This window comes from Streptopelia decaocto, assembly GCF_964273445.1.
Source record: "Streptopelia decaocto genome assembly, chromosome: 2".
In the NCBI taxonomy this organism is placed as follows: domain Eukaryota; kingdom Metazoa; phylum Chordata; class Aves; order Columbiformes; family Columbidae; genus Streptopelia; species Streptopelia decaocto.
In genome coordinates, this window is record NC_138655.1 from 999,676 (window position 1) to 1,021,960 (window position 22,285).

Genomic DNA, 22,285 nt, shown 5'->3' on the forward strand with positions numbered 1-22,285 from the left:
GGTGGCACCGGGTGCGGTGAGGGCAGGGATGCTGGTGGCCTCCTGGTGACAGGCACGGTGATGGGACCCCCTGTTGCCATGGCAACAGGCATCCTACCCCCTCATTGCCATGGCAACGGGCATCTTGCCCCCGTCACCATGGCGATGGGCATCCTACAGTCCCATCACTATGGCAACAGGCATCCTACCCCCTCTTTGCCATGGCAACGGGCATCTATCTTACCCCCGGTCACTATGGCAACGGGCATCCTACACCCCCATTGCCATGGCAACAGGCATCCTACCCCCATCACCACGGCAATGGGCATCCTAAACCCTTGTTGCCATGGCAACAAGCATCCTACATCACCGTGGTGACAACTCCCTTGTTGCCGTGGTGACAAACCCATCACCGTGGCACTGCCCTGTTACCATGGCAACAGACACCACGCTACCATGGCAACTACCGCCCCACCCAGTACCACCTCCCTGATGTTACAATAGCAACAACACCCCAACATCACCCCGGCAACGCCCCCGGCACAGGCAAAGCGTAGGCAGGAAATTGGGTTAAAAAATGGGCGTTTTTTATTAATTCTTTTTAAAAAAAAAAAACAAAAATGGTGTCCCCAGGGGGGTGACATCCCCGGGTGGCCCCGGGTGTCACCTGCTGGCCAGGATCTCCTCGGTGGCCAAGCGGGTGAGGCGGTGGAAGTCAAAAGTGAGATGTTTCCTCCAAAAGCGGCGATCGCGGCCGTAGATGTCGGCGGGGAAACAGGGGCTGCCTGCGGGGAGAGACGTCCCCCCGGTGACGAAGTGACAACCGGGGGACAGAGCGAGATGGACAGATGTCGATTTGTTACCCGAACCCCCGCTCGGTTTCTCCTACCGATGCCGTGGAAGATCCTGGCGACGGCTCGGCCGGTAAACGTCTCGTCGTGGCGGATGGCGAGGAAGCGGCGGACGTCGGCGCGGATTTGGTCCTCCCAGTGCCGCTGCGAGGGACGTGGTGACAGGGGGATGTCGCCTCCCTCCTCTTCCTCACCCCCCCGGTTTATTGAACCCCGTGTCGGAAACACCGGGGATTTGCTGGATTTACTCACTTGAGCGCCATCAAGAGCTTCCTCCTGCTCTTCCTCCTCCTCGCCGTGCGCTGCCGGCTCCGTCTCAAAATAGCGGCTCAACAGAGCCTTCAACCGCGAGCTCCTCTCCTCCTCCTCCTCCTCGCCGTGAGGGCCGCAGCTCTGGAAAGCCACGCTGTGCGCCGCCGTCAACCCCTCCCCACCCCAGCACCCAAACTGGGAGAACTGGGAACAGCGAGGGGGTTTTTCTCACCTCCGGAAGGCGCGGAAACAAGCGCGGAGTTGGGCGAGAGCCGCTTTTTCCCGCTCGACCACCCTGCGGTGGAGGAAATCGCAGACGGAATCGAGCTCGTGGGCGGCGAGGTCGCCGTAGGCGCGGAGGTGAAAGGACAAGTCGCCGAATTCCACCAGGATGCCGTTTTTCCCCGCGCCGCGGTCGCCTGGAAAGCGCTGGACTGATTCTCACCGCAACGCGGCGGCGCCGGGAGGGATTTGGCGCCCCACGCGGTGAAGCCGGTACCTCGGCGCAGCCGCGGGTCCCACTGCAGCTGCCGCAGGGCGCGTTTCACCAGCGCCGGCTCCCAGCCCATGGCGTCGCTCAGCGCCACCACGTTGAACTCCAACGCGTTGGCGGCGCCGTGGTCCTTCCCGGCAAGACGCTGCCGCGCCAGCGCCACGGCCACGGGCGGTGAGCTGCGGGCGGGAGATGCCAAAAATCCCTTTGTTGCCGCCGTTTTGAGGCTGAATTTACCTCTGAGAGATGCCGGCAACGCCGAGCGGCTCCCGTACGGCGCTGGGGATGCTGGTTCTCACCACCGCGCCGCAGCCCGGAGCTGCCGGTGTCCCCCGTAGCAGCGCAGGTGACAGGAGGAGTAGGTGGGTGGCAGCAGCTCCAGCCAGCGGCGCGGGTGCAGCTCCAGGTAGCACAGGAGGGTCTCGATCCCTATGGGGGACAACAAGGAGACGCCGATTAACCCGTCGGCATCACCGCCGATGACCCTTTGGCGTCACCAATTCCTCCTCCTCACCTTCCTCCCGCAGATCCAGGGCCTCCACGGTTTCTCGGATGGGGACGGCTCGCTCGTGTTTATAACACACCCGCCGCTCGCTCGGCTTCGCGGCGGCGCCATCCTCCTCTTCCTCCAAAAACTCGGCAATTTCGGCGTCCTCCACCTCCCCGTCCTGCGACGGACGCGGCGTCACCGTTTTGAGGACGTTCGCCATCATTTTGGGTTCATCCCAACCCTTTTCCTGCGCCTTTTTGGCTAAGTCCTCCCCCACAACTCACCTCCGACGTTCCCTCAAACCGATTTAATCTCCCCAATGAAGCCACCCAACAATTAAGCATTTTCCACTGGGTTACTTAATTAACCCCTCCCTACCCTGCGACGGACGCGGCGTCACCGTTTTGAGGACGTTCACCATCATTTTGGGTTCATCCCAACCCTTTTCCTGCCCCTTTTTGGCTAAGTCCTCCCCCACAACTCACCTCCAACGTTCCCTCAAACCAATTTAATCTCCCCCATGAAGCCACCCAACAATTAAGCATTTTCCAACAGGTTAACTCATTACTTAATTAACCCCTTCCCGCCCTGCAACGGACACAGCGTCACCGTTTCGAGGACGTTTGCCATCATTTTGGGCTCATCCCAACCCTTTTCCTGCCCCTTTTTGGCTAAATCCTCCCCCACCATATTCCCTCCATTGATTTAACCTCCCCAAGGAAAGCACCGTTAACTCGTTACTTAATTAACCCCGTCCTCACCCTGACGGCGTCGCGGTGTTTCCGGTGCAGCTCCAGGCACTTGCAGGGAGCGAAAACCTTCTTCACCAGCTTCTGGATGGCATAAAAATCCACCGCCTCGCCGTGAATGTGCCGCCGCAACTCGTGGAGATCCCCGCCCTGGCGAGACGACGGCAAGAATAGGGATAAAAACCCCCCAAATTTAAGGAAAAACCACAAAATTTGGCTGAAAAACCCCTCACCTCCGGGTCTAAGAAGAGGTGGCAATGAGCCGTTTCGCCGTCGCGCCCGGCGCGGCCGATTTCTTGCACGTAGCTCTCGAAATTCTTGGGCATGTTGTAGTGGATGACGCCGCGGACGTCGGGCTTGTCCAGGCCCATGCCGAACGCCACCGTGGCCACCACCACGCGCAACCGGCCGCTCATGAAGCTCTTCTGGACGCGCCGGCGCTCGGCGGGGGTTAAACCGGCGTGGTAAGCGTCGGCGAGGCACGGCGGGCGCGGGCGGGCGCTGGTTTTTGCTGTAAAAGGGTGAAAGAGGGGGATAAATTAGCGGGTTTTGTGGGTAAGGGGCGCGTGGTGGTTGAATTGGGGATGGAAAGGAGCAGCCAATGCAGTAACGGGGCGTGAGGTGCTCGTTAGGCGCCAGGAGGTCGTTAAGGACCGGTGGGTTTGGGAGGTGGGACGGGTAATGATGCCAAGGTTGTAGGTTTGGAGGGAGAATTAAGAATTGAGGGGAGAATGAAGGGGGAAAATTGAGAGAGAATGAAGATTTAGGGGAAAAATTGAAGGGGAAAATATGAGGGGAAATTAGGAATGAAGGGAAAAGAATTGAGGGCAAATTAAGGGGAAGAAATGGAAGGAGAATTAAGAATTAAGAGGAAAAATTGGAGGGGGAATTGAGGGGAAGATTGGAGGGAAAATTAAGAATGGAGGGAAAATGTGGAGGGGGAATTAAGGGAAAAATTGGAGGGAGAATGAAGAATTGAGGGGAAAATCAGAGGGAGAATGAAGGGGGAAAATTGAGAGAGAATGAAGATTTAGGGGAAAAATATGAGGGGAAATGAAGGGAAAAATATGAGGGGAAATGAGGAATGGAGGGAAAAAAATTGAGGGCAAATTAAGGGAAAAAAATGGAAGGAGAATTAAGAATTAAGAGAAAAATTGGAGGGGGAATTGAGGGAAAGATTGGAGGGAAAATTAAGAATGGAGGGAAAAATTGGAGGGATAATTAAGGGAAAAATTGGAGGGAGAATTAAGAACTGAGGGAAAATTTCAAGGAAGAATTAAGAATTATATGAAAATTTGGCAGGAGGATTAAGGTTTAAGGGAAAATTAAGAATGAAAGGAAAAATTTGAGGGTGAATTAAGAGTTAAGGGAAAAATTAGAGGGGGAAATAAGAGAAAAAAATAGAAGGAAAATGAAGGGAAAATTAGAGGGAAAATTAAGGGAAAACTGAGGGAAAATTAGAAGGAAAATTAAGGGAAAACTGAGGGAAAATGAAGGGAAAATTGAGGGAAAATGAGAGGGAAAATGAGAGGGAAAATGATAAATTAAGAGAAAAAATTGAGGGGGAATCAAGGGAAAATGTGGAGAGAGTTTTAAGAATTAAGGGGAAAACTGGAGGGAGAATGAAGGGGGAAAAATAGGGAGAATAAAGGGGAAAAAATAGGGAGAATAAAGGGAAAAAAACGAGGGAGAATGAATGGAAAAATTTGAGGGAGGATTAAGAATTAAGGGAAAAAAATGAAGGTGGATTAAGAATTAGAGGAAAAATGTGAGGGAGGATTAACAATTAAAGGGAAATTTGAGAGGAAAATGAAGAACGAATTGAAAAACTGACGGAGAATTAAGGGAAAAATTGGAGGAAGAATTAAGGGAAAAATTGGAGGGAGAATGAAGGGGAAAATTTGGAGAGAGAATTAAGAATTAATTGCAAACTTGGGAGGGACAGTTTGAAGGGCAAATGGATTCTCACCCTTGGCTTTGCTCCCTGGGGCCGCATCCTGGCCGGGCTCGGTTCCCTGTAGGAGGGTGCGGATCAGCGCGGCCACGCGCGTCGTCTCCTCGCGCCGCGTGCAGTACACGATGACGGAATCCAGGCGCCCGAAACGCTCCCCCCGCAGCAGCGACACCAGCGCCTGGGGGGGAAAAATGGGGTGAGTGGCCCCCGCAATGTCCCCTCTGTGCCATATGAGACCTGTCCCAACAGGTAATGGTGACAGAGGGTCCTGCAGGTCATGCCGTGGGGACACAAGGGACACACAGAGCTCCATGTCCCCCCCCCGGCCCCTCTGTCCTCCCCTGTGTCCCCCATGTGCCACACGAGCCTTGTCCCAACAGTGTCCCCAACAGGTCAGGTACCGGTGCCAGAAGGTGCTACAGGTCACCCCATGGGGACATGAGGGACACACAGAGCCCTGTGTCCCCTCCCCTGATGCTCATGTGTCCCCTCCTGCCCACCCTGTGTCCCCATGTCCCCTATGTGCCACACAAGCCCTGTCCCAGCAGCATCCCCAATAGGTTGGGTACCGGTGCCAGAGGGTCCTACAAGTCACCCCATGGGGACACAAGGGACACACAGAGCTCCATGTCCCCCCCCATGGCCCCTCTGTCCTCCCCTGTGTCCCCCATGTGCCACACGAGCCTTGTCCCAACAGTGTCCCCAACAGGTCAGGTACCGGTGCCAGAAGGTGCTACAGGTCACCCCATGGGGACATGAGGGACACACAGAGCCCTGTGTCCCCTCCCCTGATGCTCATGTGTCCCCTCCTGCCCACCCTGTGTCCCCATGTCCCCTATGTGCCACACAAGCCCTGTCCCAGCAGCATCCCCAATAGGTTGGGTACCGGTGCCAGAGGGTCCTACAAGTCACCCCATGGGGACACAAGGGACACACAGAGCTCCATGTCCCCCCCCATGGCCCCTCTGTCCTCCCCTGTGTCCCCCATGTGCCACACGAGCCTTGTCCCAACAGTGTCCCCAACAGGTCAGGTACCGGTGCCAGAAGGTGCTACAGGTCACCCCATGGGGACATGAGGGACATACAGTCCCCTGTGTCCCCTTCCCTGATGCCCCTGTGTCCCCTCCTGCCCCACCTGTGTCCCCATGTCCCCCATGTACCACACAAGCCCTGTCCCTGCAGCGTCCCCGATAGGTTGGGTACGGGTGCCAGAGGGTCCTACAAGTCACCCCGTGGGGACACAAGGGACACACAGAGCCCTGTGTCCCCTCCCCTGACACCCCTGTGTTGCCTCCTGTCCCTCCTGTGTCCCGATGTCCCCTCTGTCCCCCATGTGCCACAGGAGCCCTGTCCCAACAGTGTCCCCAACAGGTTGGGTACCAGTGCCAGAGGGTCCTGCAGGTCACTCTATGGGGACAAATGGGACACACAGAGCCCTGTGTCCCCTCCTGGCCCCGTGTCCCCTCCCCTGGCCACCCCATGTGCCCTCCTACCTGCCCTGTGTCCCCCATGTGCCACACGAACCCAACCGCAACAGTGTCCCCAACAGGTCAGGTACTGGTGCCAGAGGGTCCTACAGGTCACCCCATGGGGACACAAGGGACACACAGAGGCCTGTGTCCCCTCCCCTGATGCGCATGTGTCCCCTCCTGCCCCACCATGTCCGCATGTCCCCTCTGTCCACCCCGTGTCCCCCATGCACCACATGAGCCATGCCCCAGCAGTGTCCCCAACAGGTCGGGTACCAGTGCCAGAGGGTCCTGCAGGTCACCCCATGGGGACAAATGGGACACACAGAGCCCTGTGTCCCCTCCCTGATGCTCATGTGTCCCCTCCTGCCCCCCCGTGTCCCCATGTCCCCTCTGTCCCCCATGCGCCACACGAGCCCTGTCCCAGCAGCATCCCCAATAGGTTGGATAATAGTGCCAGAGGGTCCTGCAGGTCACCCCATGGGGACACAAGTGACACAGAGCCCTGTATGTTCCCCCCCTGTCCCCTGCAATGTTCTCATGTCCCCCCCCAGTGCTGCACAAGGCCTGTCCCAGCTCATTGTCACCGGCAGGTCAGGTACCGGTACCAGAGCAGAGCTGGGGACAAACCAAGGCTGTCCCCAAGCCTGGGCACCGCCTGTAAACCCCTGGGACACCCTCTCACTCCCTGGGCACCGCCTGTAAACCCCCGGGACACCCCGTCACCCTAGGGAGACCCTGTCACCCCCTGTACCCTCCCAGGACACCCTGTCACCCCAGGGACACCCTGTCACCCCCTGTACCCTCCCAGGACACCCCGTTACCCCAGGGACACCCTGTCACCCCCTGTACCCTCTCAGGACACCCTGTCACCCCAGGGACACCCTGTCACCCCCTGTACCCTCCCAGGACACCCTGTCACCCCAGGGACACCCTGTCACCCCCTGTACCCTCCCAGGACACCCTGTCACCCCCTGTACCCTCCCAGGACGCCCTGTCACCCCAGGGACACCCTGTCACCCCCTGTACCCTCCCAGGACACCCTGTTACCCCAGGGACACCCTGTCACCCCCTGTAACCTCCCAGCATGCCCTGTCACCCCAGGGACACCCCGTCACCCCCTGTACCCTCCCAGGACACCCTGTCACCCCCTGTACCCTCCCAGGACGCCCTGTCACCCCAGGGACACCCTGTCACCCCCTGTACCCTCCCAGGACACCCCATTACCTCAGGGACACCCTGTCACCCCCTGTACCCTCCCAGGACACTCTGTCACCCCCTGTACCCTCCCAGGACACCCCGTTACCCCAGGGACACCCTGTCACCCCCTGTACCCTCCCAGGACACCCTGTCACCCCAGGGACACCCTGTCACCCCCTGTACCCTCCCAGGACGCCCTGTTACCCCAGGGACACCCTGTCACCCCCTGTACCCTCCCAGGACAGGCTATCACCCCAGGGACACCCCGTCACCCCCTGTACCCTCTCAGGACGCCCTGTCACCCCCTGTAACCTCCCAGCATGCCCTGTCACCCCAGGGACACCCTGTCACCCCCTGTACCCTCCCAGGACACCCTGTCACCCCCTGTACCCTCCCAGGACACCCCATTACCTCAGGGACACCCTGTCACCCCCTGTACCCTCCCAGGACACCCTGTCACCCCAGGGACACCCTGTCACCCCCTGTACCCTCCCAGGACACTCTGTCACCCCCTGTACCCTCCCAGGACGCCCTGTTACCCCCGGGACACCCTGTCACCCCCTGTACCCTCTCAGGACACCCCGTTACCCCAGGGACACCCTGTCACCCCCTGTACCCTCTCAGGACACCCTGTCACCCCAGGGACACCCTGTCACCCCCTGTACCCTCCCAGGACACCCTGTCACCCCAGGGACACCCTGTCACCCCCTGTACCCTCCCAGGACACCCTGTTACCCCAGGGACACCCTGTCACCCCCTGTACCCTCTCAGGACACCCTGTCACCCCAGGGACACCCTGTCACCCCCTGTACCCTCCCAGGACACTCTGTCACCCCCTGTACCCTCCCAGGATGCCCTGTTACCCCCTGTACCCTCCCAGGACACCCTGTCACTCCCTGTACCCTCCCAGGACACCCTGTCACCCCAGGGACACCCTGTCCCACCCTGGGCAGCAATAAACCCCAGTTTTTGATCCCTACCTGATCCCGGTCGGTGTCCAGGGACACGGAGAGGCGCAGATTCGGCGGCACGGCGGCTGAGCGCACCGTCACCCCCTCCTCCGGCGGGACGCCGAGGTGCTGAGCCACGTCCCGCGCCGTGGCCAACGTGGCCGTCGCCGTCAGCCCCAAAAAGCAGCGGACACCCAAGCAATCCCGGAGAACCTGCCGAAAAAACGGTGAAAATGAATCCAGAGGTCGATTTCCCTGATTTTTAATCCCAAAACCCCCTCCCCGCGCACCTTGCAGAGCCGCAGGTAACAGGGCCGGAAATTGTGCGACCACTCGGAGACGCAATGAGCTTCGTCCACACAGGCGAAGGCGACAGGTGGGAGCCGATCGGCGCCGGGGAGGTAACCGCATCCCGCCGCGCCGCCGCCGACCAGAGCTTCGGGGGAGAGCAGCAGCACCTGCGCCTCGCCGCACCGCACCTGCGCCGCGTTCGAACCGCGTTTCACCAAACGGTGACACGGGGACGGCGAGGACGTCCCCGGAAAATTGGGTGTCTCACCTTCTCCATCGCCGCGTCCCGCTGCGTTTTGGGCATGTTGGAGTGGATGCAGACGGCGCTGAGACACGGTGGCAGCCCCGAGACCTGTGAATGTTGCTTGTCACCCACCCATCGGTGGTCACGGTGACACGTAGGGGACCCCCCGAGCGGTACCTGGTCATCCATGAGGGACACGAGCGGTGACACGACCAGGGTGATGCACTTGGAGCGTTTGTGGTAGAGATACGCGGGGAGCTGGTAGCAGAGCGACTTCCCCATCCCCGTCGATAACACCACCAGTGTGGAGAGACCTGGCAGGACATCGGGGACGTTTTGGGGACAATCGGGTCACCTCACGCAGGACAGGGATGGCGGGGAATGGGAAACCAAACCCACCGGAGAGTATCCTCATAACAGCCACCTCCTGGCCGGGGCGGAAGGAGCTGTAACCCAGCGTCTTCAGAGCCTCAAACACCTCCCGGGGGGTCTCTGCGGGGTTGGGGACACAGTCGGGGAGGGGACAAAGTGGGGACAAACCCCCCACTCCCGCTCACAAAGCCATGGGGGGGTCGTACCTTGAACTTTCCCCTCCGGCCCCAGCGCGTAAAGCGGCTCCACGGGCGCAGGGGGAGCGGGCGGCTCGTACGGCGGCATCGGCGCTTCCGGAATATTCTCCGAGTTTTCCCCGTCGTCTCCGGTCCCTGTTGGGGACAAAGGTGACGGTTGGGACGCGCCGGTGAGATTTTCCAAGGAATTCCTGGAGGAAATGGGTCCCGGGGTAAATTCAGGCGCTAAAACTTTGCGGGAGGGGAAATGAAAATGACTTTGCGGCTCTGGGAATTCATCCCCGATTTGGCCACAACGTGTCACCGGAGGGCGACGGAAAAACCGCCGGGGCCTCACCGCACAGAGTCTGGCAGCTGAGATGATACGGCAAAGTGCTAAATTCTAACCATTAAATCCCCAAACCTGTTCCATTCGAACCTTTAAATCCCCAAAACCCATTCAGTTCAAACCTTTAGATCCCCAAAACCTGTTACATTCAAACCTTTAAATCCCAAAACCTGCTAAGCTCAAACCTTTAGATCCCCCAAACCTGATCAATTCAAACCTTTAGATCCCCAAAACCTGTTACATTTAAACCTTTAGATCCCCCAAACCTGATCAATTCAAACCTTTGGATCCCCAAAATGTGATAAACTTGAAGCTTTGAAACCCAAAACCTGTTAAATTCAAACCTTTAGATCCCTAAACCTGTGAAATTCGAACCTTTAGATTCCCAAATCTGCTAAAATCAATACATTAAATCCCCCAAACCTGTTCGATTCAAACCTTTAGATCCCAAAACGTGTTCAATTCAAACCTTTAGTTCCCCAAACCTGTTAAAGCCAAACCATTAAATACCAAAAACGTGTGAAATTCAAACATTTAGACTCTAAAACCTGTTACATTCAAACATTTAAATGCCAAAACCTGCTAAACTCAAACCTTTAGATCCCCCAAACATGATCAATTCAAACCTTTGGATCCTCAAACATGATCGATTAAAACCTTTGGATCCCCAAAACGTGATCAATTCAAACCTTTAACACCCCAAACCCGTTAAGTTCAAACCTTAAGATCCCCAAATGTGCTAAATTCAAATCTTTAGATTCCAAAAGCTGTTAAATTCAAACCTTTAAATCCCCCAAACCTGCTAAATTCAAACCTTTAGATTCCAAAACCTGTTAAATTCAAACCTTTAGATTCTCAAATCTGCTAAAATCAAAACATTACATCCCCAAAACAGCTTCAATTCACATATTTAGATCCCAAAACGTGTTCAATTCAAACCTGTAGATCCTAAAACGTGTGAAATTCAAACCATTAAATGCCAAAAACCAGTGACATTCAAACCTTTAGACCCTAAAACCTGTTACATTCAAACATTTAAATGCCAAAACCTGCTAAACTCAAACCTTTAGATCCCCCAAACCTGATCAATTCAAACCCTTGGATCCCCAAAACATGATCAATTCAAACCTTTGGATCCCCGAAACGTAATAAATTCAAAGCTTTAAAACCCAAACCCTGTTAAGTTCAAACCTTTGGATCCCCAAAACCTGCTAAATTCAAACCTTTAGATTCCAAAACCTGTTAAATTTGAACTTTTAGAATCCCAAATCTGCTGAAATAAAAACATTAAATCCCCAAAACCTGGTAAATTCAAAACTTTAGATCTCCCAGACTTGTTAAATCCCAACCATTAAGCGTCAAAAACCTGTGAAATCCAAACCATTAAACGTCAAAAACCTGTGAAATTCAAACCTTTAGACCCTAAAACCTGTCAAATTCAAACCTTTAGATCCCCAAACCTGATCAATTCAAACCTTTGGATCCCTAAAACGTGATCAATTCAAAGCTTTAAAACCCCAAACCCATTAAGTTCAGACCTTTACATCCTAAAACTTGCTAAATTCAAATCTTTAGATTCCAAAACCCGTTAAATTCAAAACTTTAAATCCCCCAAACCTGCTAAATTAGAACCTTTAAATCCCAAAACACATTCAGTTCAAACCTTTAGATTCCCAAATCTGCTAAAATCAAAACTTTAAATCCCCAAACCCGTTCAAATTCAAACCTTTAGATCCCAAAACGTGTTCAATTCGACCCTTTAGATCCCCCCAAACCGCTGGGGCCTCACCGGAGAGATCGCGGCAAACGGAATTGGTCCTGCGGGCCACTTCTTCCAGCGTGGGGAGAGGAAGGTCATCCTCATCCTCCCCATCATCGGCACCACCGCGATCCTCCGGCAATGGGGCGGAATTCGCATCTCCTGGCAAAACCCCCCCGATAAATCAACCGCCTCGTCGCTTCACCCTCCCCCGACCCGGAAAATCCACGCGGAGAAGCCGCAGGGAGGTGGGAAAAGCCCAAAAGATGCTCCAGCCAGAGCTAAGCCCGGCTTTGCTGAGCCAAGCTTACCGAGGCCCCGGCACTCAGACGCCCAGTGCCCTGTGGCGCCGCACTTGAAGCAAACGTCGGAGCTTCGGGCGCTGGATCCGCCGCCTCCTCCGAACCACTGGGCTTTTTTCCGCCATTTCTGCTTCCACATCTGAAACGAAACCACGCGGTTTCTGGTTAATTTTCTATTTTTATTTTGGATAAAAGCGGATTTTATGATGTTTTATTTTGCCGCGGCGGCGGGGTTTGGGTAATCACAGAATGGACTGGCTTGGAAAAGACCTCAGAGCTCATCCAGTCCAACCCTTGGTCCAACTCCAGTCCATTGACTAGATCATGGCACTAAGTGCCACGTCCAGTCTCAGCTTAAAAACCTCCAGGGACGACGAGTCCAGCACCTCCCTGGGCAGCCATTCCAATGCCTGACCACTCTCTCTGCAAAGAATTGCTTTCTAATCTCCAGCCTAAATTTAAGTTTAAGCCCCGTTGTCCTATTGCTGATGCCTGGGAGAAGAGCCCAATCCCCACCTGGCTAGAACTGCCCTTCAGGTAGTTCTAGAGAGTGCTGAGCTCAGCTCTAAGCCTCCTCTTCTCCAGACTAAACAAGCCCAGCTCCCTCAGCCTCTCCACATAGGGCTTGTGCTCAAGTCCCTTCCCCAGTCTTGTTGCTCTTCTCTGGACCCGCTCCAGCACTTCAATCTCTTTCCTGAGCTGAGGGGCCCAGAACTGAACACAATACTCCAGGTGTGGCCTCCCCAATGCAGAGCACAGGGGAAGGATCACTGCCCTTGTCCTGCCGACTACGCCGTTTTGGATACAGGACGGGATCCCATTGGCCTTCTTGGCCACACTGGTGGCTCATGTTGAGCTTCCTGTCCATTAGTCCCCCCAGGTCCCTTTCAGCCACTCTGTGCCCAGCCTGGAGCGCTGCAGGGGGTTGTTGTGGCCAACAGGACCCGCCACTTGGCCTTGTTGAACTTCATCCCATTGGAATGGGCCCATTTTTCCAGTCTATCCAGATCCCTCCTGCCTTCCAGCAGCTCCACACTCCCTCCCAATGAAGAATGAAGGGGAACATACAAGGGAAAATTAAGAACTAAGGGAAAAATTGGAGGGAGAATTAAGGGAAAAATTGAAGGGCAAATGAAGGGAAAAATATGAGGGGAAATTAAGAATTAAGGGAAAAAATTGAGGGGAAATGAAGGGAAAAAAATTCAGGGAGAAATAAGAATTAAGGGAAAAGTTGGAGGGTGAATGAAGAATTAAGGGAAAAATTGAAGGGCGAATGAAGGGAAAAATCTGAGGGAAAATTAAGAATTTAGGGAATATTTGGAGGGAGAATTAAGGGAAAAAATGGAGGAAGAACTAAGAATTAAGGGAAAAATTTGAAGGAGGATTAAGGGAAAAATGGGTGAGAGAATGAAGGGAAAAAGTTGAGGGTGAATTAAGAATTGAGGGAAAAAATGAGGAAGAGTTAAGAATAAGGGAAACATTTGAGGGAGAGATGAGCAAGACCTGGAAGAATTTTAAATTCATCCTGGGCCGCATAAAGGTAAATTTGGCTGGAAACGGGTTTGAAGGCGTGGATTTTGGTGCCATTACCTGCTTGCGGAGGCGATTTCCCCGCAGGGCGAAACCGCGGACGTAGGTTTTCCTCTTCAGGTTGAGCCGCACGAAGTTTTGGCAGTTCCGGGGAGCAGCTCTGAGAGCAAAGAGGTTGGTTACAAACCACAAAATGCCCTCAAGGGAAAGAATCTGGCAATTTTTCATCCCTTAAATGTGACTGAGGGCGATGAAAACACTCAGGGAGAGGCCAAAAGCACCCAGGGTGTCATTATATTAAAAAATCAGGCTAAAAAACGTATCCCTTTGCCCCCCAAATTCCTGATTTAACACCAAAGATGAGGAATTAAGGGAAGAGCGGCTCGTTATTTATAAAAATTGAGAGAAAAAAGCCGCCTTCGCTCTTGCGACGTATTTTTCTGAGCACGTTTTGGCGCTTTTTTTGGAGATCTTAAGGTTGTATTTAATGGTCTTGCCTGTGTTTATTTGATTTAATTACCGGCTTCATTTCCGAGACGTGAACCCACCTGGCAGCGCCAGTTCGGCGGGCGGGTTTGTGCTTCTCCTCCTCCTCCTCTTCCTCTTCCAGGAGGTTTTGTGAAGGATCCGGCAGCATCTCGCTCATTTTTGGCGCTTTCACGTGCTCTTCCTCCCCCTCCCGGTTCCACTTGGGCGCATCGGCGTTGCCAAACGCTCCCTCGGTTGAGCCGCAGCACCGTTTGAGCGGCGTGGGAGCCGCTGCGCCGCCTTCATCTTCATCACCTTCATCTCCGCGTGGCCTTTTCCTCCCGGAATCTCCCCCGTCCTGCGCAACACGTGGCATCGTCTCTTTGTCCCCAAGTGTCCCCTGGCACCGCTGCAACCAGCCGGCGTCCAGCGAGCCCAATCTCTCTGCCACTGTCTGCTTGAGCCGCTGGTATTTATTTGGCAGGGGCGGCGGCGGCTTCGGCTTCAGCCCCGCGGTGAGGATGAGGGGGGCCAGGCCTGACACCGAGGGAGGAAGGACCAGATCCCTCTCACTCTGCGGAGCCTCCGTTGGTGGCAGGGACGGGGGTTTGGCGCTTGTCACCGGGTTTTTGGGCAGCCTGGGGATCCTCCTGGGGGTCAGAGGTGTCTCCTGTGGATGGGAGGAAGGACAGATGGGACTCAGATGAATTTTAGGGATAAAAAAGGTCAAAAGCAGCTTTAGGAGAAGCTCGGTGTTAATTCCCGCTCCTGACCTTCCCAGCAGTTCCCAGGTTGGATTTGAGCTTCATCCCGTAATATTGCACCGAGGATTTGGGCAAGGAGCGGTCACTGCGGTTCGGCGCTGGGGTTTTCGGCTGCCGGTTCAGGTGTGCGCCCCAACAACCGGAGTTCGGCACCTGCTGGGACACCACAAAGCGTTAAATTCTAACCTTTAGATCCCCAAAACCCACTCAATTCAAACCATCAAATCCCCAAACCTGTTAAATCTAAAGCTTTACATCCCAAAAGCTGATAAATTCAAACCTTTAGAACCTAAAACCTGTTAAATTCAGCCTTTAGATCCCCAAAACCTGTTAAGTCCAAACCTTTAGATCCCAAAACCTGCTAAATTCAAACCATTAAATCCCCAAACCTGCTAAATTCAAACCTTTAAATCCCCAAACTCGTTAAATTCAAACCTTAAGACCCCAAAACCTGCTAAATTCAAACCTATAGGTCCTAAACCTGCTAAATTCAAACCCTGAAATACCACAAGGTTTTAAATTCAAACCTTTAGACCCCAAAACCTGTAAAATTCAAACCTTTCGAACCCCAAACTTGCTACATTCCAACCTTTAGACCCTAATACCTGTTCAATTCCAACCTTTAGATCCCCAAAACCCGCTAAATTCGAACCTTTAGATTCCAAACCCTGTTCAATCCAAACCATTAAATCCCCAACCCTGTGAAACTCAACCCTTTAAATGCAAAAACCTGTTAAATTCAAACCCTTAGACCCCCAAGCCCTTTAGATTCGAACCTTTAGACCCCCAAACCTGCTAAATTCAACCTTTAAATGCCAAATCTATTACATTTTCTGGTACTTTCTCCGCTGTCGGGGTGTCCGGGGGTTCGGGCCGGGGCGGATCCGACTCCTCTCGCTGCTTCTTGAGCATCTTGTACTCCTTGTAGAGCCCTATCAAAGGCCAAAAATCCGATTGTAATAGAATATTTGGTATTTAGCAGCAGATCCCAGCAGGTCCCGCATCACCACGTGTCACATTGTGTCACATCGTGTCACCACGTGTCACATCGCGTCACCACTCACGTCTGGTGTCCTCCGGGGCCTCCTCGATGTCGGCCTGTGGAAAACAAGTTAGAGATCGTTATTTCGGGTTAATGAGCCAATTAGCACGATTGCCTGTGATGGCAGAATAAGAGGGTTGGGTTTTTTTTATAACCCTTTAGATCCCTAAATCCTGATAAATTCAAACCTTTAGACCCGAAAACCTGTCAAGTTCAAACCTTTAGATCCCAAATCCTGATAAATTGAAACCTTTACATCCCCAAAACCTCTTAAATTCAAACCTTTAGATCCTCAAACCTGCTAAATTCAAATTATTATATCCCAAAATTGTGTTAAATACAAACCTTTAGATCCCCAAACCTGCTACATTCAAACCTTTAAATCCCAATACCTGTTAAATTCAAACATCTAGATCCTAAAACTGATAAATTCAAACCTTTAAATCCCAATACCTGTTAAATTCAAACATCTAGATCCTAAAACTGATAAATTCAAACCTTTAAATCCCAATATCTGTTAAATTCAAACCTTTAGATCCTAAAACTGATAAATTCAAACCTTTAAATCCCAATACCTGTTAAATTCAAACCTTTCGATTCCAAAACCTGCTGCCTTAGAGACACATTATAGAAAGATCTTATGGAAATGCCTTATAGAAATCTTTTATGGAAAAACCCCATAGAAACGCCTTATGGACATGTCTTATAGAAAGACCTTATGGAAATACCTTATAGAAATGCCATATAGAAAGACCCTATGGAAAAAACTTATGCAAAGATCCTATAGAAATGCCTTAGGGAAAGACCTTCTAGAAATACTTTATGGAAAGACCATATATAAATGCTTTCTAGAAATGCCTTATGGACATGGACATGCCTTATGGAAATACCTTATAGGCTTTTCTTACGAAAATACCTTATAGAAAGACCTTATGGAAATGCCGTATAGAAAGACCTTAGAGAAAAACATTATGAACATGCCTTATGGAAAGACCCTATGGACATACCATATGGAAATGCATAAAAAGACCTTATTGGAAACACCTTATGGAAAGACCCTATAGAAATGCTTTATGGACATACCATAGGGAAATACATAGAAAGGCCTTATTGGAAACACCTTATGGAAAGACTCTATAGAGATGCCTTATGGAAAGGTCTTATAGAAACACCTTACGGAGAGACCCTATAGAAATGCCTTATTGGAGGACATTATAGAAAGACCTTATAGATGTACCTTATGGAAATACCATATAGAAACACTTTATAGAAATACCTTATGGAAAGACATTATGGAAATGCTTTATAGAAAAACCTTAGGGAAAGACATCATGGAAACACCCTATGGAAAGTCCCTATAGAGATGCCTTATGGAAAAACATATAGAAATGCCTTGTGGAAAGACCCTATGGAATTGCCTTAGGGAAAGGCTTTATGGAAAGATCCTACAGAAATACCTTATGGATGAACCTTAAAGAAATGCCTTATGGACATGACTTATAGAAAGACCTTATGGAAATACTATGTAGAAAGACATTATGGAAATGCCTTATGAAAAGATCTTATGGAAAGACCCTACAGAAATGCTTTATAGACTTATTTTATGGAAATGCTTTATAGAAAAAACTTAGAGGAAGACGTTATGGAAAGAGCCTACAGAAACACCTTATGGAAAGGCTTTAAATCAAAGCCTTATGGAAAGGCCACCAGGCCGGTGACAGCTGGGGGGTTACAAACCTGGCTGGGCTTCCTCTGCCGCTCCCGGAGAAAATCCGCCTCCCAGCGCTTCAGCAGCGCCTTCACCTCCCTCTGCCGCTCCATGGAGCCCGGGGCCGGTTCCCCGGGGGGGATCTGAGGCCTCTTGGGGGTCCCGGAGCCGCCTCCGGGGTTGGGGACCCAGGGGTTCGGGCCTCAGAGCGAACCTCCCGCTCCCGCCGCGCCTCAGCCAATGGGAAGGGAGGGAGCGGAGAGTGACAGCAGCGCAAACCAATTGGAAGGGCAAGGGGAGGGGACTCAGGCGTCCGGGCCTCAGAGCGAACCTCCCGCTCCCGCCGCGCCTCAGCCAATGGGAAGGGAGGGAGCGGAGAGTGACAGTAGCGCAAGCCAATGGAAAGGGGGAGACTGGAGTCGCCGAGGAACGGCGTTGGGCCCGCCTTCCGTGGTGCAGCGCGCTCTCTGATTGGTTAGAGGCGTGGGCGGCAGCGCGCATGCCCGGAAGCGCGGAGGGAGCGGGAGAGCGGAGGGGCCGGCGGAGAGTGGGGGGATCTGGAGTGTGGTGAGTGGGGGTCCCTGGGATGGGGGGAGCGGGTTGGGGGGTCCCTGGGGTGGGGGGTCCGGGTTAGGGGGCCATGGGGGCGTCCCTGTGACGGGGCTCCCGGGTTGGGTGGGGGCTGGAGGGGTCCCTGTGAGGGGGGGCCTGGATTAGGGGGTCATGGGGGGTCACTGTGAGGAGGGAACCCGGGTTAGGGGGGTCCCTATGATGGGGGGAGGGTTGGGGAGGCCATGGGGGGGTCCCTGTGATGGGGGAGTCATGTGGGGGTGGCTAGGGGAGTCCTGGGGGGGTGGGATGGGGTTTAGGGGTCCCCGTGATGTGTGTGGGGGGGGCAGGTTAGGAGGGTTGTGGGGGGGTCCCTGTGATGGAGGGGCCGTGGGGGGTCCCTACGATTTGGGGCTTGGTTAGGGGGACTGGGGGAGCACGGGTTAGGGGGGGGTCTCTGTGATGGGGGCCCAAGTTAGTGGGGCTCTGGGGGTCCCTGTAATGGGAGGGGGCAGGTTAGGGGGGGTGCCTGTGATGTGTGTGGGGGGGAGGGGGGCACATTACAGGGGTTGTGGGGGGGTCCCTGTGATGGGGGGGCCAGGTTGAGGGGACAACGGGGGGTCCCTGTGATGGGGGGGCCGGCTTTGGGGGGCGATGGGGTTCCCCCTGCTATGGGGGGGCAATGGGGTGTCCCTGTGATGGGGGGCTGGTCAGGGGGAGCTGTGGGGATCCCTGTATTGGGGGTGGCTGGGTTAAGGGGGCTGGGGGGGTGGAGTCTGGGTAAGGGGGGGGGACAGGTTAGGGGGAGTCCCTGTGTTGTGGGGGGGGCCACATTGGGGGCTTGTAGGGGGTCCCTGTGATGGAGGGGCCAGGTCAGGGGGACTGTGAGGGGGGTCCCTGTGATGGGGGGGCTGGATTAGAGGGGTTGTGGGGGGGCCCCTGTGATGGGGGGGCGGGGGGGCAGGATGTGGGGAGGTCCCTGTGTTGGGGCAGGGGCTGGATTAGGGGGTCATAGGGGGTCCCTGTGATAGGGGGGGAACAGTTTGGGGGAGTTCAGAGGGTCCCTGTGTGGGGGGCACCAGGTTGTGGGGGGGGGTCCCTGTGATGGGGGGGCTGGATTAGGGGGCCATGGGGGGGCAAGTTGTGGGGGGGTCCCTGTGATGGGGGCGGGGGGGGGAGAGGGCTGGATTAGGGGGTCATAGGAGGAACCAGTTTAGGGGGTGCAGATGGTCCCTGTGAGGGTGGCACCAGGTTGTGGGGGATCCCTGTGATGGGGGGGGCCTGGATTAGGGGGTCATGGGGGAGCAGGTTGTGGGGGGGTCCCTGTGATGGGGGGCCTGGATTAGGGGGGATGTGGGGGGCCCCTTTGATGGGGGGGTGCGGAGGGTCCCTGTGAGGGCGGCGCCAGGTTGGGGGGGGGTCCCTGTGATGGGAGGGCTGGATTAGGGGGTTATGGGGGGTCATTGTGATGGGGGGGGGGGCAGGTTGTGGGGGGTCCCTGTGATGGGGCAGGGTCTGGATTAGGGGGTCAGAGGGGGTCCCTGTGATAGGGGGGTGCAGATGGTCCCTGTGAGGGTGGCACCAGGTTGTGGGGGGTCCCTGTGATGGGGGGGCTGCATTAGGGGGTCATGGGGGGCCCCTGTGACAGGGGGGCAGGTTGTGGGGTGTCCCTGTGATGGGGCAGGGTCTGGATTAGGGGGCCATAGGGGGTCCCTGTGATAGGGGGGAGAGCCAGTTTGAGGGGTGCAGAGGGTCCCTGTGAGGGCAGTGCCAGGTTGGGGGGATCCCTATGATGGGGGGGCTGGATTAGGGAGTCATGGGGAGGTCCCTGTGATGGGAGGGGGGGAACAGTTTGGGGGGGTGCAGAGGGTCCCTGTGTGGCGGGCACCAGGTTGTGGGGGGGTCCCTGTGAGGGGGGGCGGGGGGGGAGGGCTGGATTAGGGGGTCATAGGAGGAACCAGTTTGGGGGGTACAGATGGTCCCTGTGAGGGTGGCACCAGGTTGTGGGGGGTCCCTGTGATGGGGGGGGGGCAGGTTGTGGGGGGTCCCTGTGATAGGGGGGGAACCAGTTTGGGGGGGTGCAGAGGGTCCCTGTGAGGGTGGCACCAGGTTGTGGGGGGGTCCCTGTGATGGGGGGGCTGCATTAGGGGGTCATGGGGGAGTAGGTTGTGGGGCGGTCCCTGTGACAGGGGGGACCCCATTTCCCACTGCCCCCCCATCCCTAATTCTTCCCTGTCCCCCCCATTTCTCCCCGCAGCCCCCCCACCATGCGCTCCCTCCTCTTCCTCTGCGCCCGCCGCCTGGTGGGCCACCCCCGTGCCCTGCGCCGCGTCCTGCCGCTGGTCCCCGCCGAGCTCTACCCCGTCCTGTTCCGCGCCGCCTGCCTGGACGGACGGACGCCGGCGCTGCCGCCCCTGCTGGCCGCCTGGCCCTTCCCCCTCCTCAGCTTCCGCCACCTCTTGGGTCACCGTCACCACGACTGTCACCGCGATTGTCACCTCGGGGACAAACCCAGCAAACCCTGCGTCCAGGCCATCATCCTGGCCGTGGTGGCGCAGCTGCGCCGGGCGCTGGACGAGCCCTGCGGCGGCACCAGGTACGTGCCGGGGTTGCCGAATTCCACGGGAGATGAAATTCTTCTTCCTGGGGAGGGGACGTGGCGTTGACAACACTTGGGGCCATCGGATCGACCGCGGTGACTGACCACGGGTTGGTTGTTTGCGCGTGTTGTTTCCCCGGCTCGTTTATTCACCGATTTCTGGTTTAGCGCCAGACGCTGCCGCCTGTGCGTGCTGGACATGACGGGTCTCCAGGACGATGACGCCGAGCGCGGCCCGGAGGGGATGAGCCTTTGGTCCGGCACGGTGGCCTTGGCCAAAGCCGCCCTCGAGGTCTCCAAACACCACCGCGAGTGCCTGAAACGCGGCTCCAAACGCCACAAAGGTCCCTCGGGCGCCTCGGTGGCTCCGCAACCCGTCGCCGTGGAGGTTCGTGCCGATCTCTTCGTCAACGCCGCGTCCTTCGCCGTCCTCCGCGACGCCCTCCGTGCCGGCGCCGCCGCTCCCCTGCGCCTCAAATGCCGCGACTTCCACGCCGAGGAGCTTTCGGTCGCCGGCACCGTGAGTTTGCTGGAGCTGCTGGATCCCGCCGGTGTGCGCCGGGTGGATCTGCGCTTCAACAACCTGGGCTTGGCCGGGCTCTGCGCCGTTTTGCCGCATCTCGCCCGCTTCACCCGCCTCCTCAGCCTCAAGCTGCCTTACAGCAACGTGGATGTGCGGCGAGCGGCGGCGGGGACGGACGCCGGGCTCCGGTGTCTCGCCGAGCAGCTGGGGAAGCTGCCGGCTCTCCGTGAGCTTAATTTAGGCTCCTCCAGGCTTTCGGGGAAACTGAGGCAGCTTCTCAGGTAAGTTCAGGTGAAGCAGATCCCCAAATTGCTCTTTTTGTGCGCAGGGGGGATTTTTTGGTGTGCGATCCGGGTGGTTTTGGCGCGGTTCCTCCGGGAACGCGATATATAGACAAAGTTCAGCCCGGCACTGGCGCGGTGACGCTTCTGGGGGCTCACGGTTTGTTTCCCCCCCCCCGGCAGCGACCTGCAGGCCCCACTGGAAAGTCTGGAGCTGCCGTTCTGCTCCCTCCTTCCTGGCGACGTCGCCTTCCTTTCCCAAAGCCCCCACGCTCCGGCGCTGCAGAAACTGGACCTGAGTGGCCACGATCTCACCGAAAACCTTCTCGGACCCCTCGGGCGTCTCTTGGAAGAATCTTCGGCCTCGCTCCGTCACCTGGATCTGGTGGAGTGTCGCCTGACGGACGCGCGGTTAGACGTTCTGCTGCCGGCGCTTTGCCGCTGCTCCCATCTCCGGTGCTTGGGACTGTTCGGGAACCCCCTCTCCACGCCAGGACTCAAGACTTTGTTACGGAAAACGCTGGTTTTGCCGGATTTGCACCTGGTTGTTTACCCGTATCCCGTGGATTGTTACAACCACGAGCTGCCGCAGCCGCTCCCCGGCTCCGGTTGGGTTTTTGAGGACACGGTGGATGAGGAACGTTTGGCGGCGGTGAACGCCGAGCTGTGTCAGATCCTGGCGAGTTCCGGCAGAGCCGACGCCGTCTGGACCACCAACCTCTGCCAGCTTGGAGCCCTCGACTACTTCGCCTTGTAACCAAAAACTTGTAGCATTTGGTGCGTCCCGTGGCAGCTGGTGACACGCCGCGGGCTCACCGCCATCCCGCCTCATCCTTCCTTTTAAAATTCGGTGTTTCCTCCTTTTTTTGGTGTTTTTTCTGGCACCTTTTCCCTGTTATTGTCACCGCGTCATCAGCCACAGGTGGGCTTTGGCAACACCC

At 55.5% G+C, this 22,285-nt stretch overlaps 2 protein-coding genes across 4 annotated transcripts; one reads left to right on the plus strand and one right to left on the minus strand.

Moving 5' to 3' along the window:
* Positions 1-544: 544 nt before the first annotated feature.
* LOC309436340 (ATP-dependent DNA helicase Q4-like) lies at positions 545-17,645 on the minus strand. Of its 3 annotated transcripts, none has more exons than XM_082045464.1 (24): positions 17,422-17,645; positions 15,707-15,740; positions 15,471-15,574; positions 14,652-14,795; positions 13,959-14,548; positions 13,471-13,570; positions 11,890-12,019; positions 11,609-11,740; positions 9,501-9,722; positions 9,322-9,414; positions 9,100-9,236; positions 8,947-9,030; positions 8,678-8,866; positions 8,418-8,600; positions 4,784-4,946; positions 3,048-3,325; positions 2,827-2,964; positions 2,090-2,243; positions 1,875-2,004; positions 1,582-1,754; positions 1,315-1,501; positions 1,083-1,236; positions 869-974; positions 545-764 (listed from the first exon to the last, which is right to left on the minus strand). In XM_082045464.1, exons 1-24 carry the CDS (start codon positions 17,503-17,505, stop codon positions 643-645), a joined length of 3,831 nt encoding a protein of 1,276 aa, XP_081901590.1. In that variant the 5' UTR covers positions 17,506-17,645; the 3' UTR covers positions 545-642. The 3 variants fall into 3 exon arrangements, with proteins under 3 accessions (XP_081901590.1, XP_081901589.1, XP_081901591.1); XM_082045463.1 differs by having other exon boundaries at positions 14,652-14,798; XM_082045465.1 differs by having other exon boundaries at positions 9,501-9,626; positions 14,652-14,798; positions 17,422-17,644.
* A 238-nt stretch (positions 17,646-17,883) lies between these two features.
* Positions 17,884-22,205, plus strand: LRRC14 (leucine rich repeat containing 14). Its single transcript, XM_082045250.1, has 4 exons — positions 17,884-17,959; positions 20,199-20,537; positions 20,709-21,344; positions 21,528-22,205. Exons 1-4 carry the CDS (start codon positions 17,892-17,894, stop codon positions 22,099-22,101), a joined length of 1,617 nt encoding a protein of 538 aa, XP_081901376.1. The 5' UTR covers positions 17,884-17,891; the 3' UTR covers positions 22,102-22,205.
* Positions 22,206-22,285: the final 80 nt, after the last annotated feature.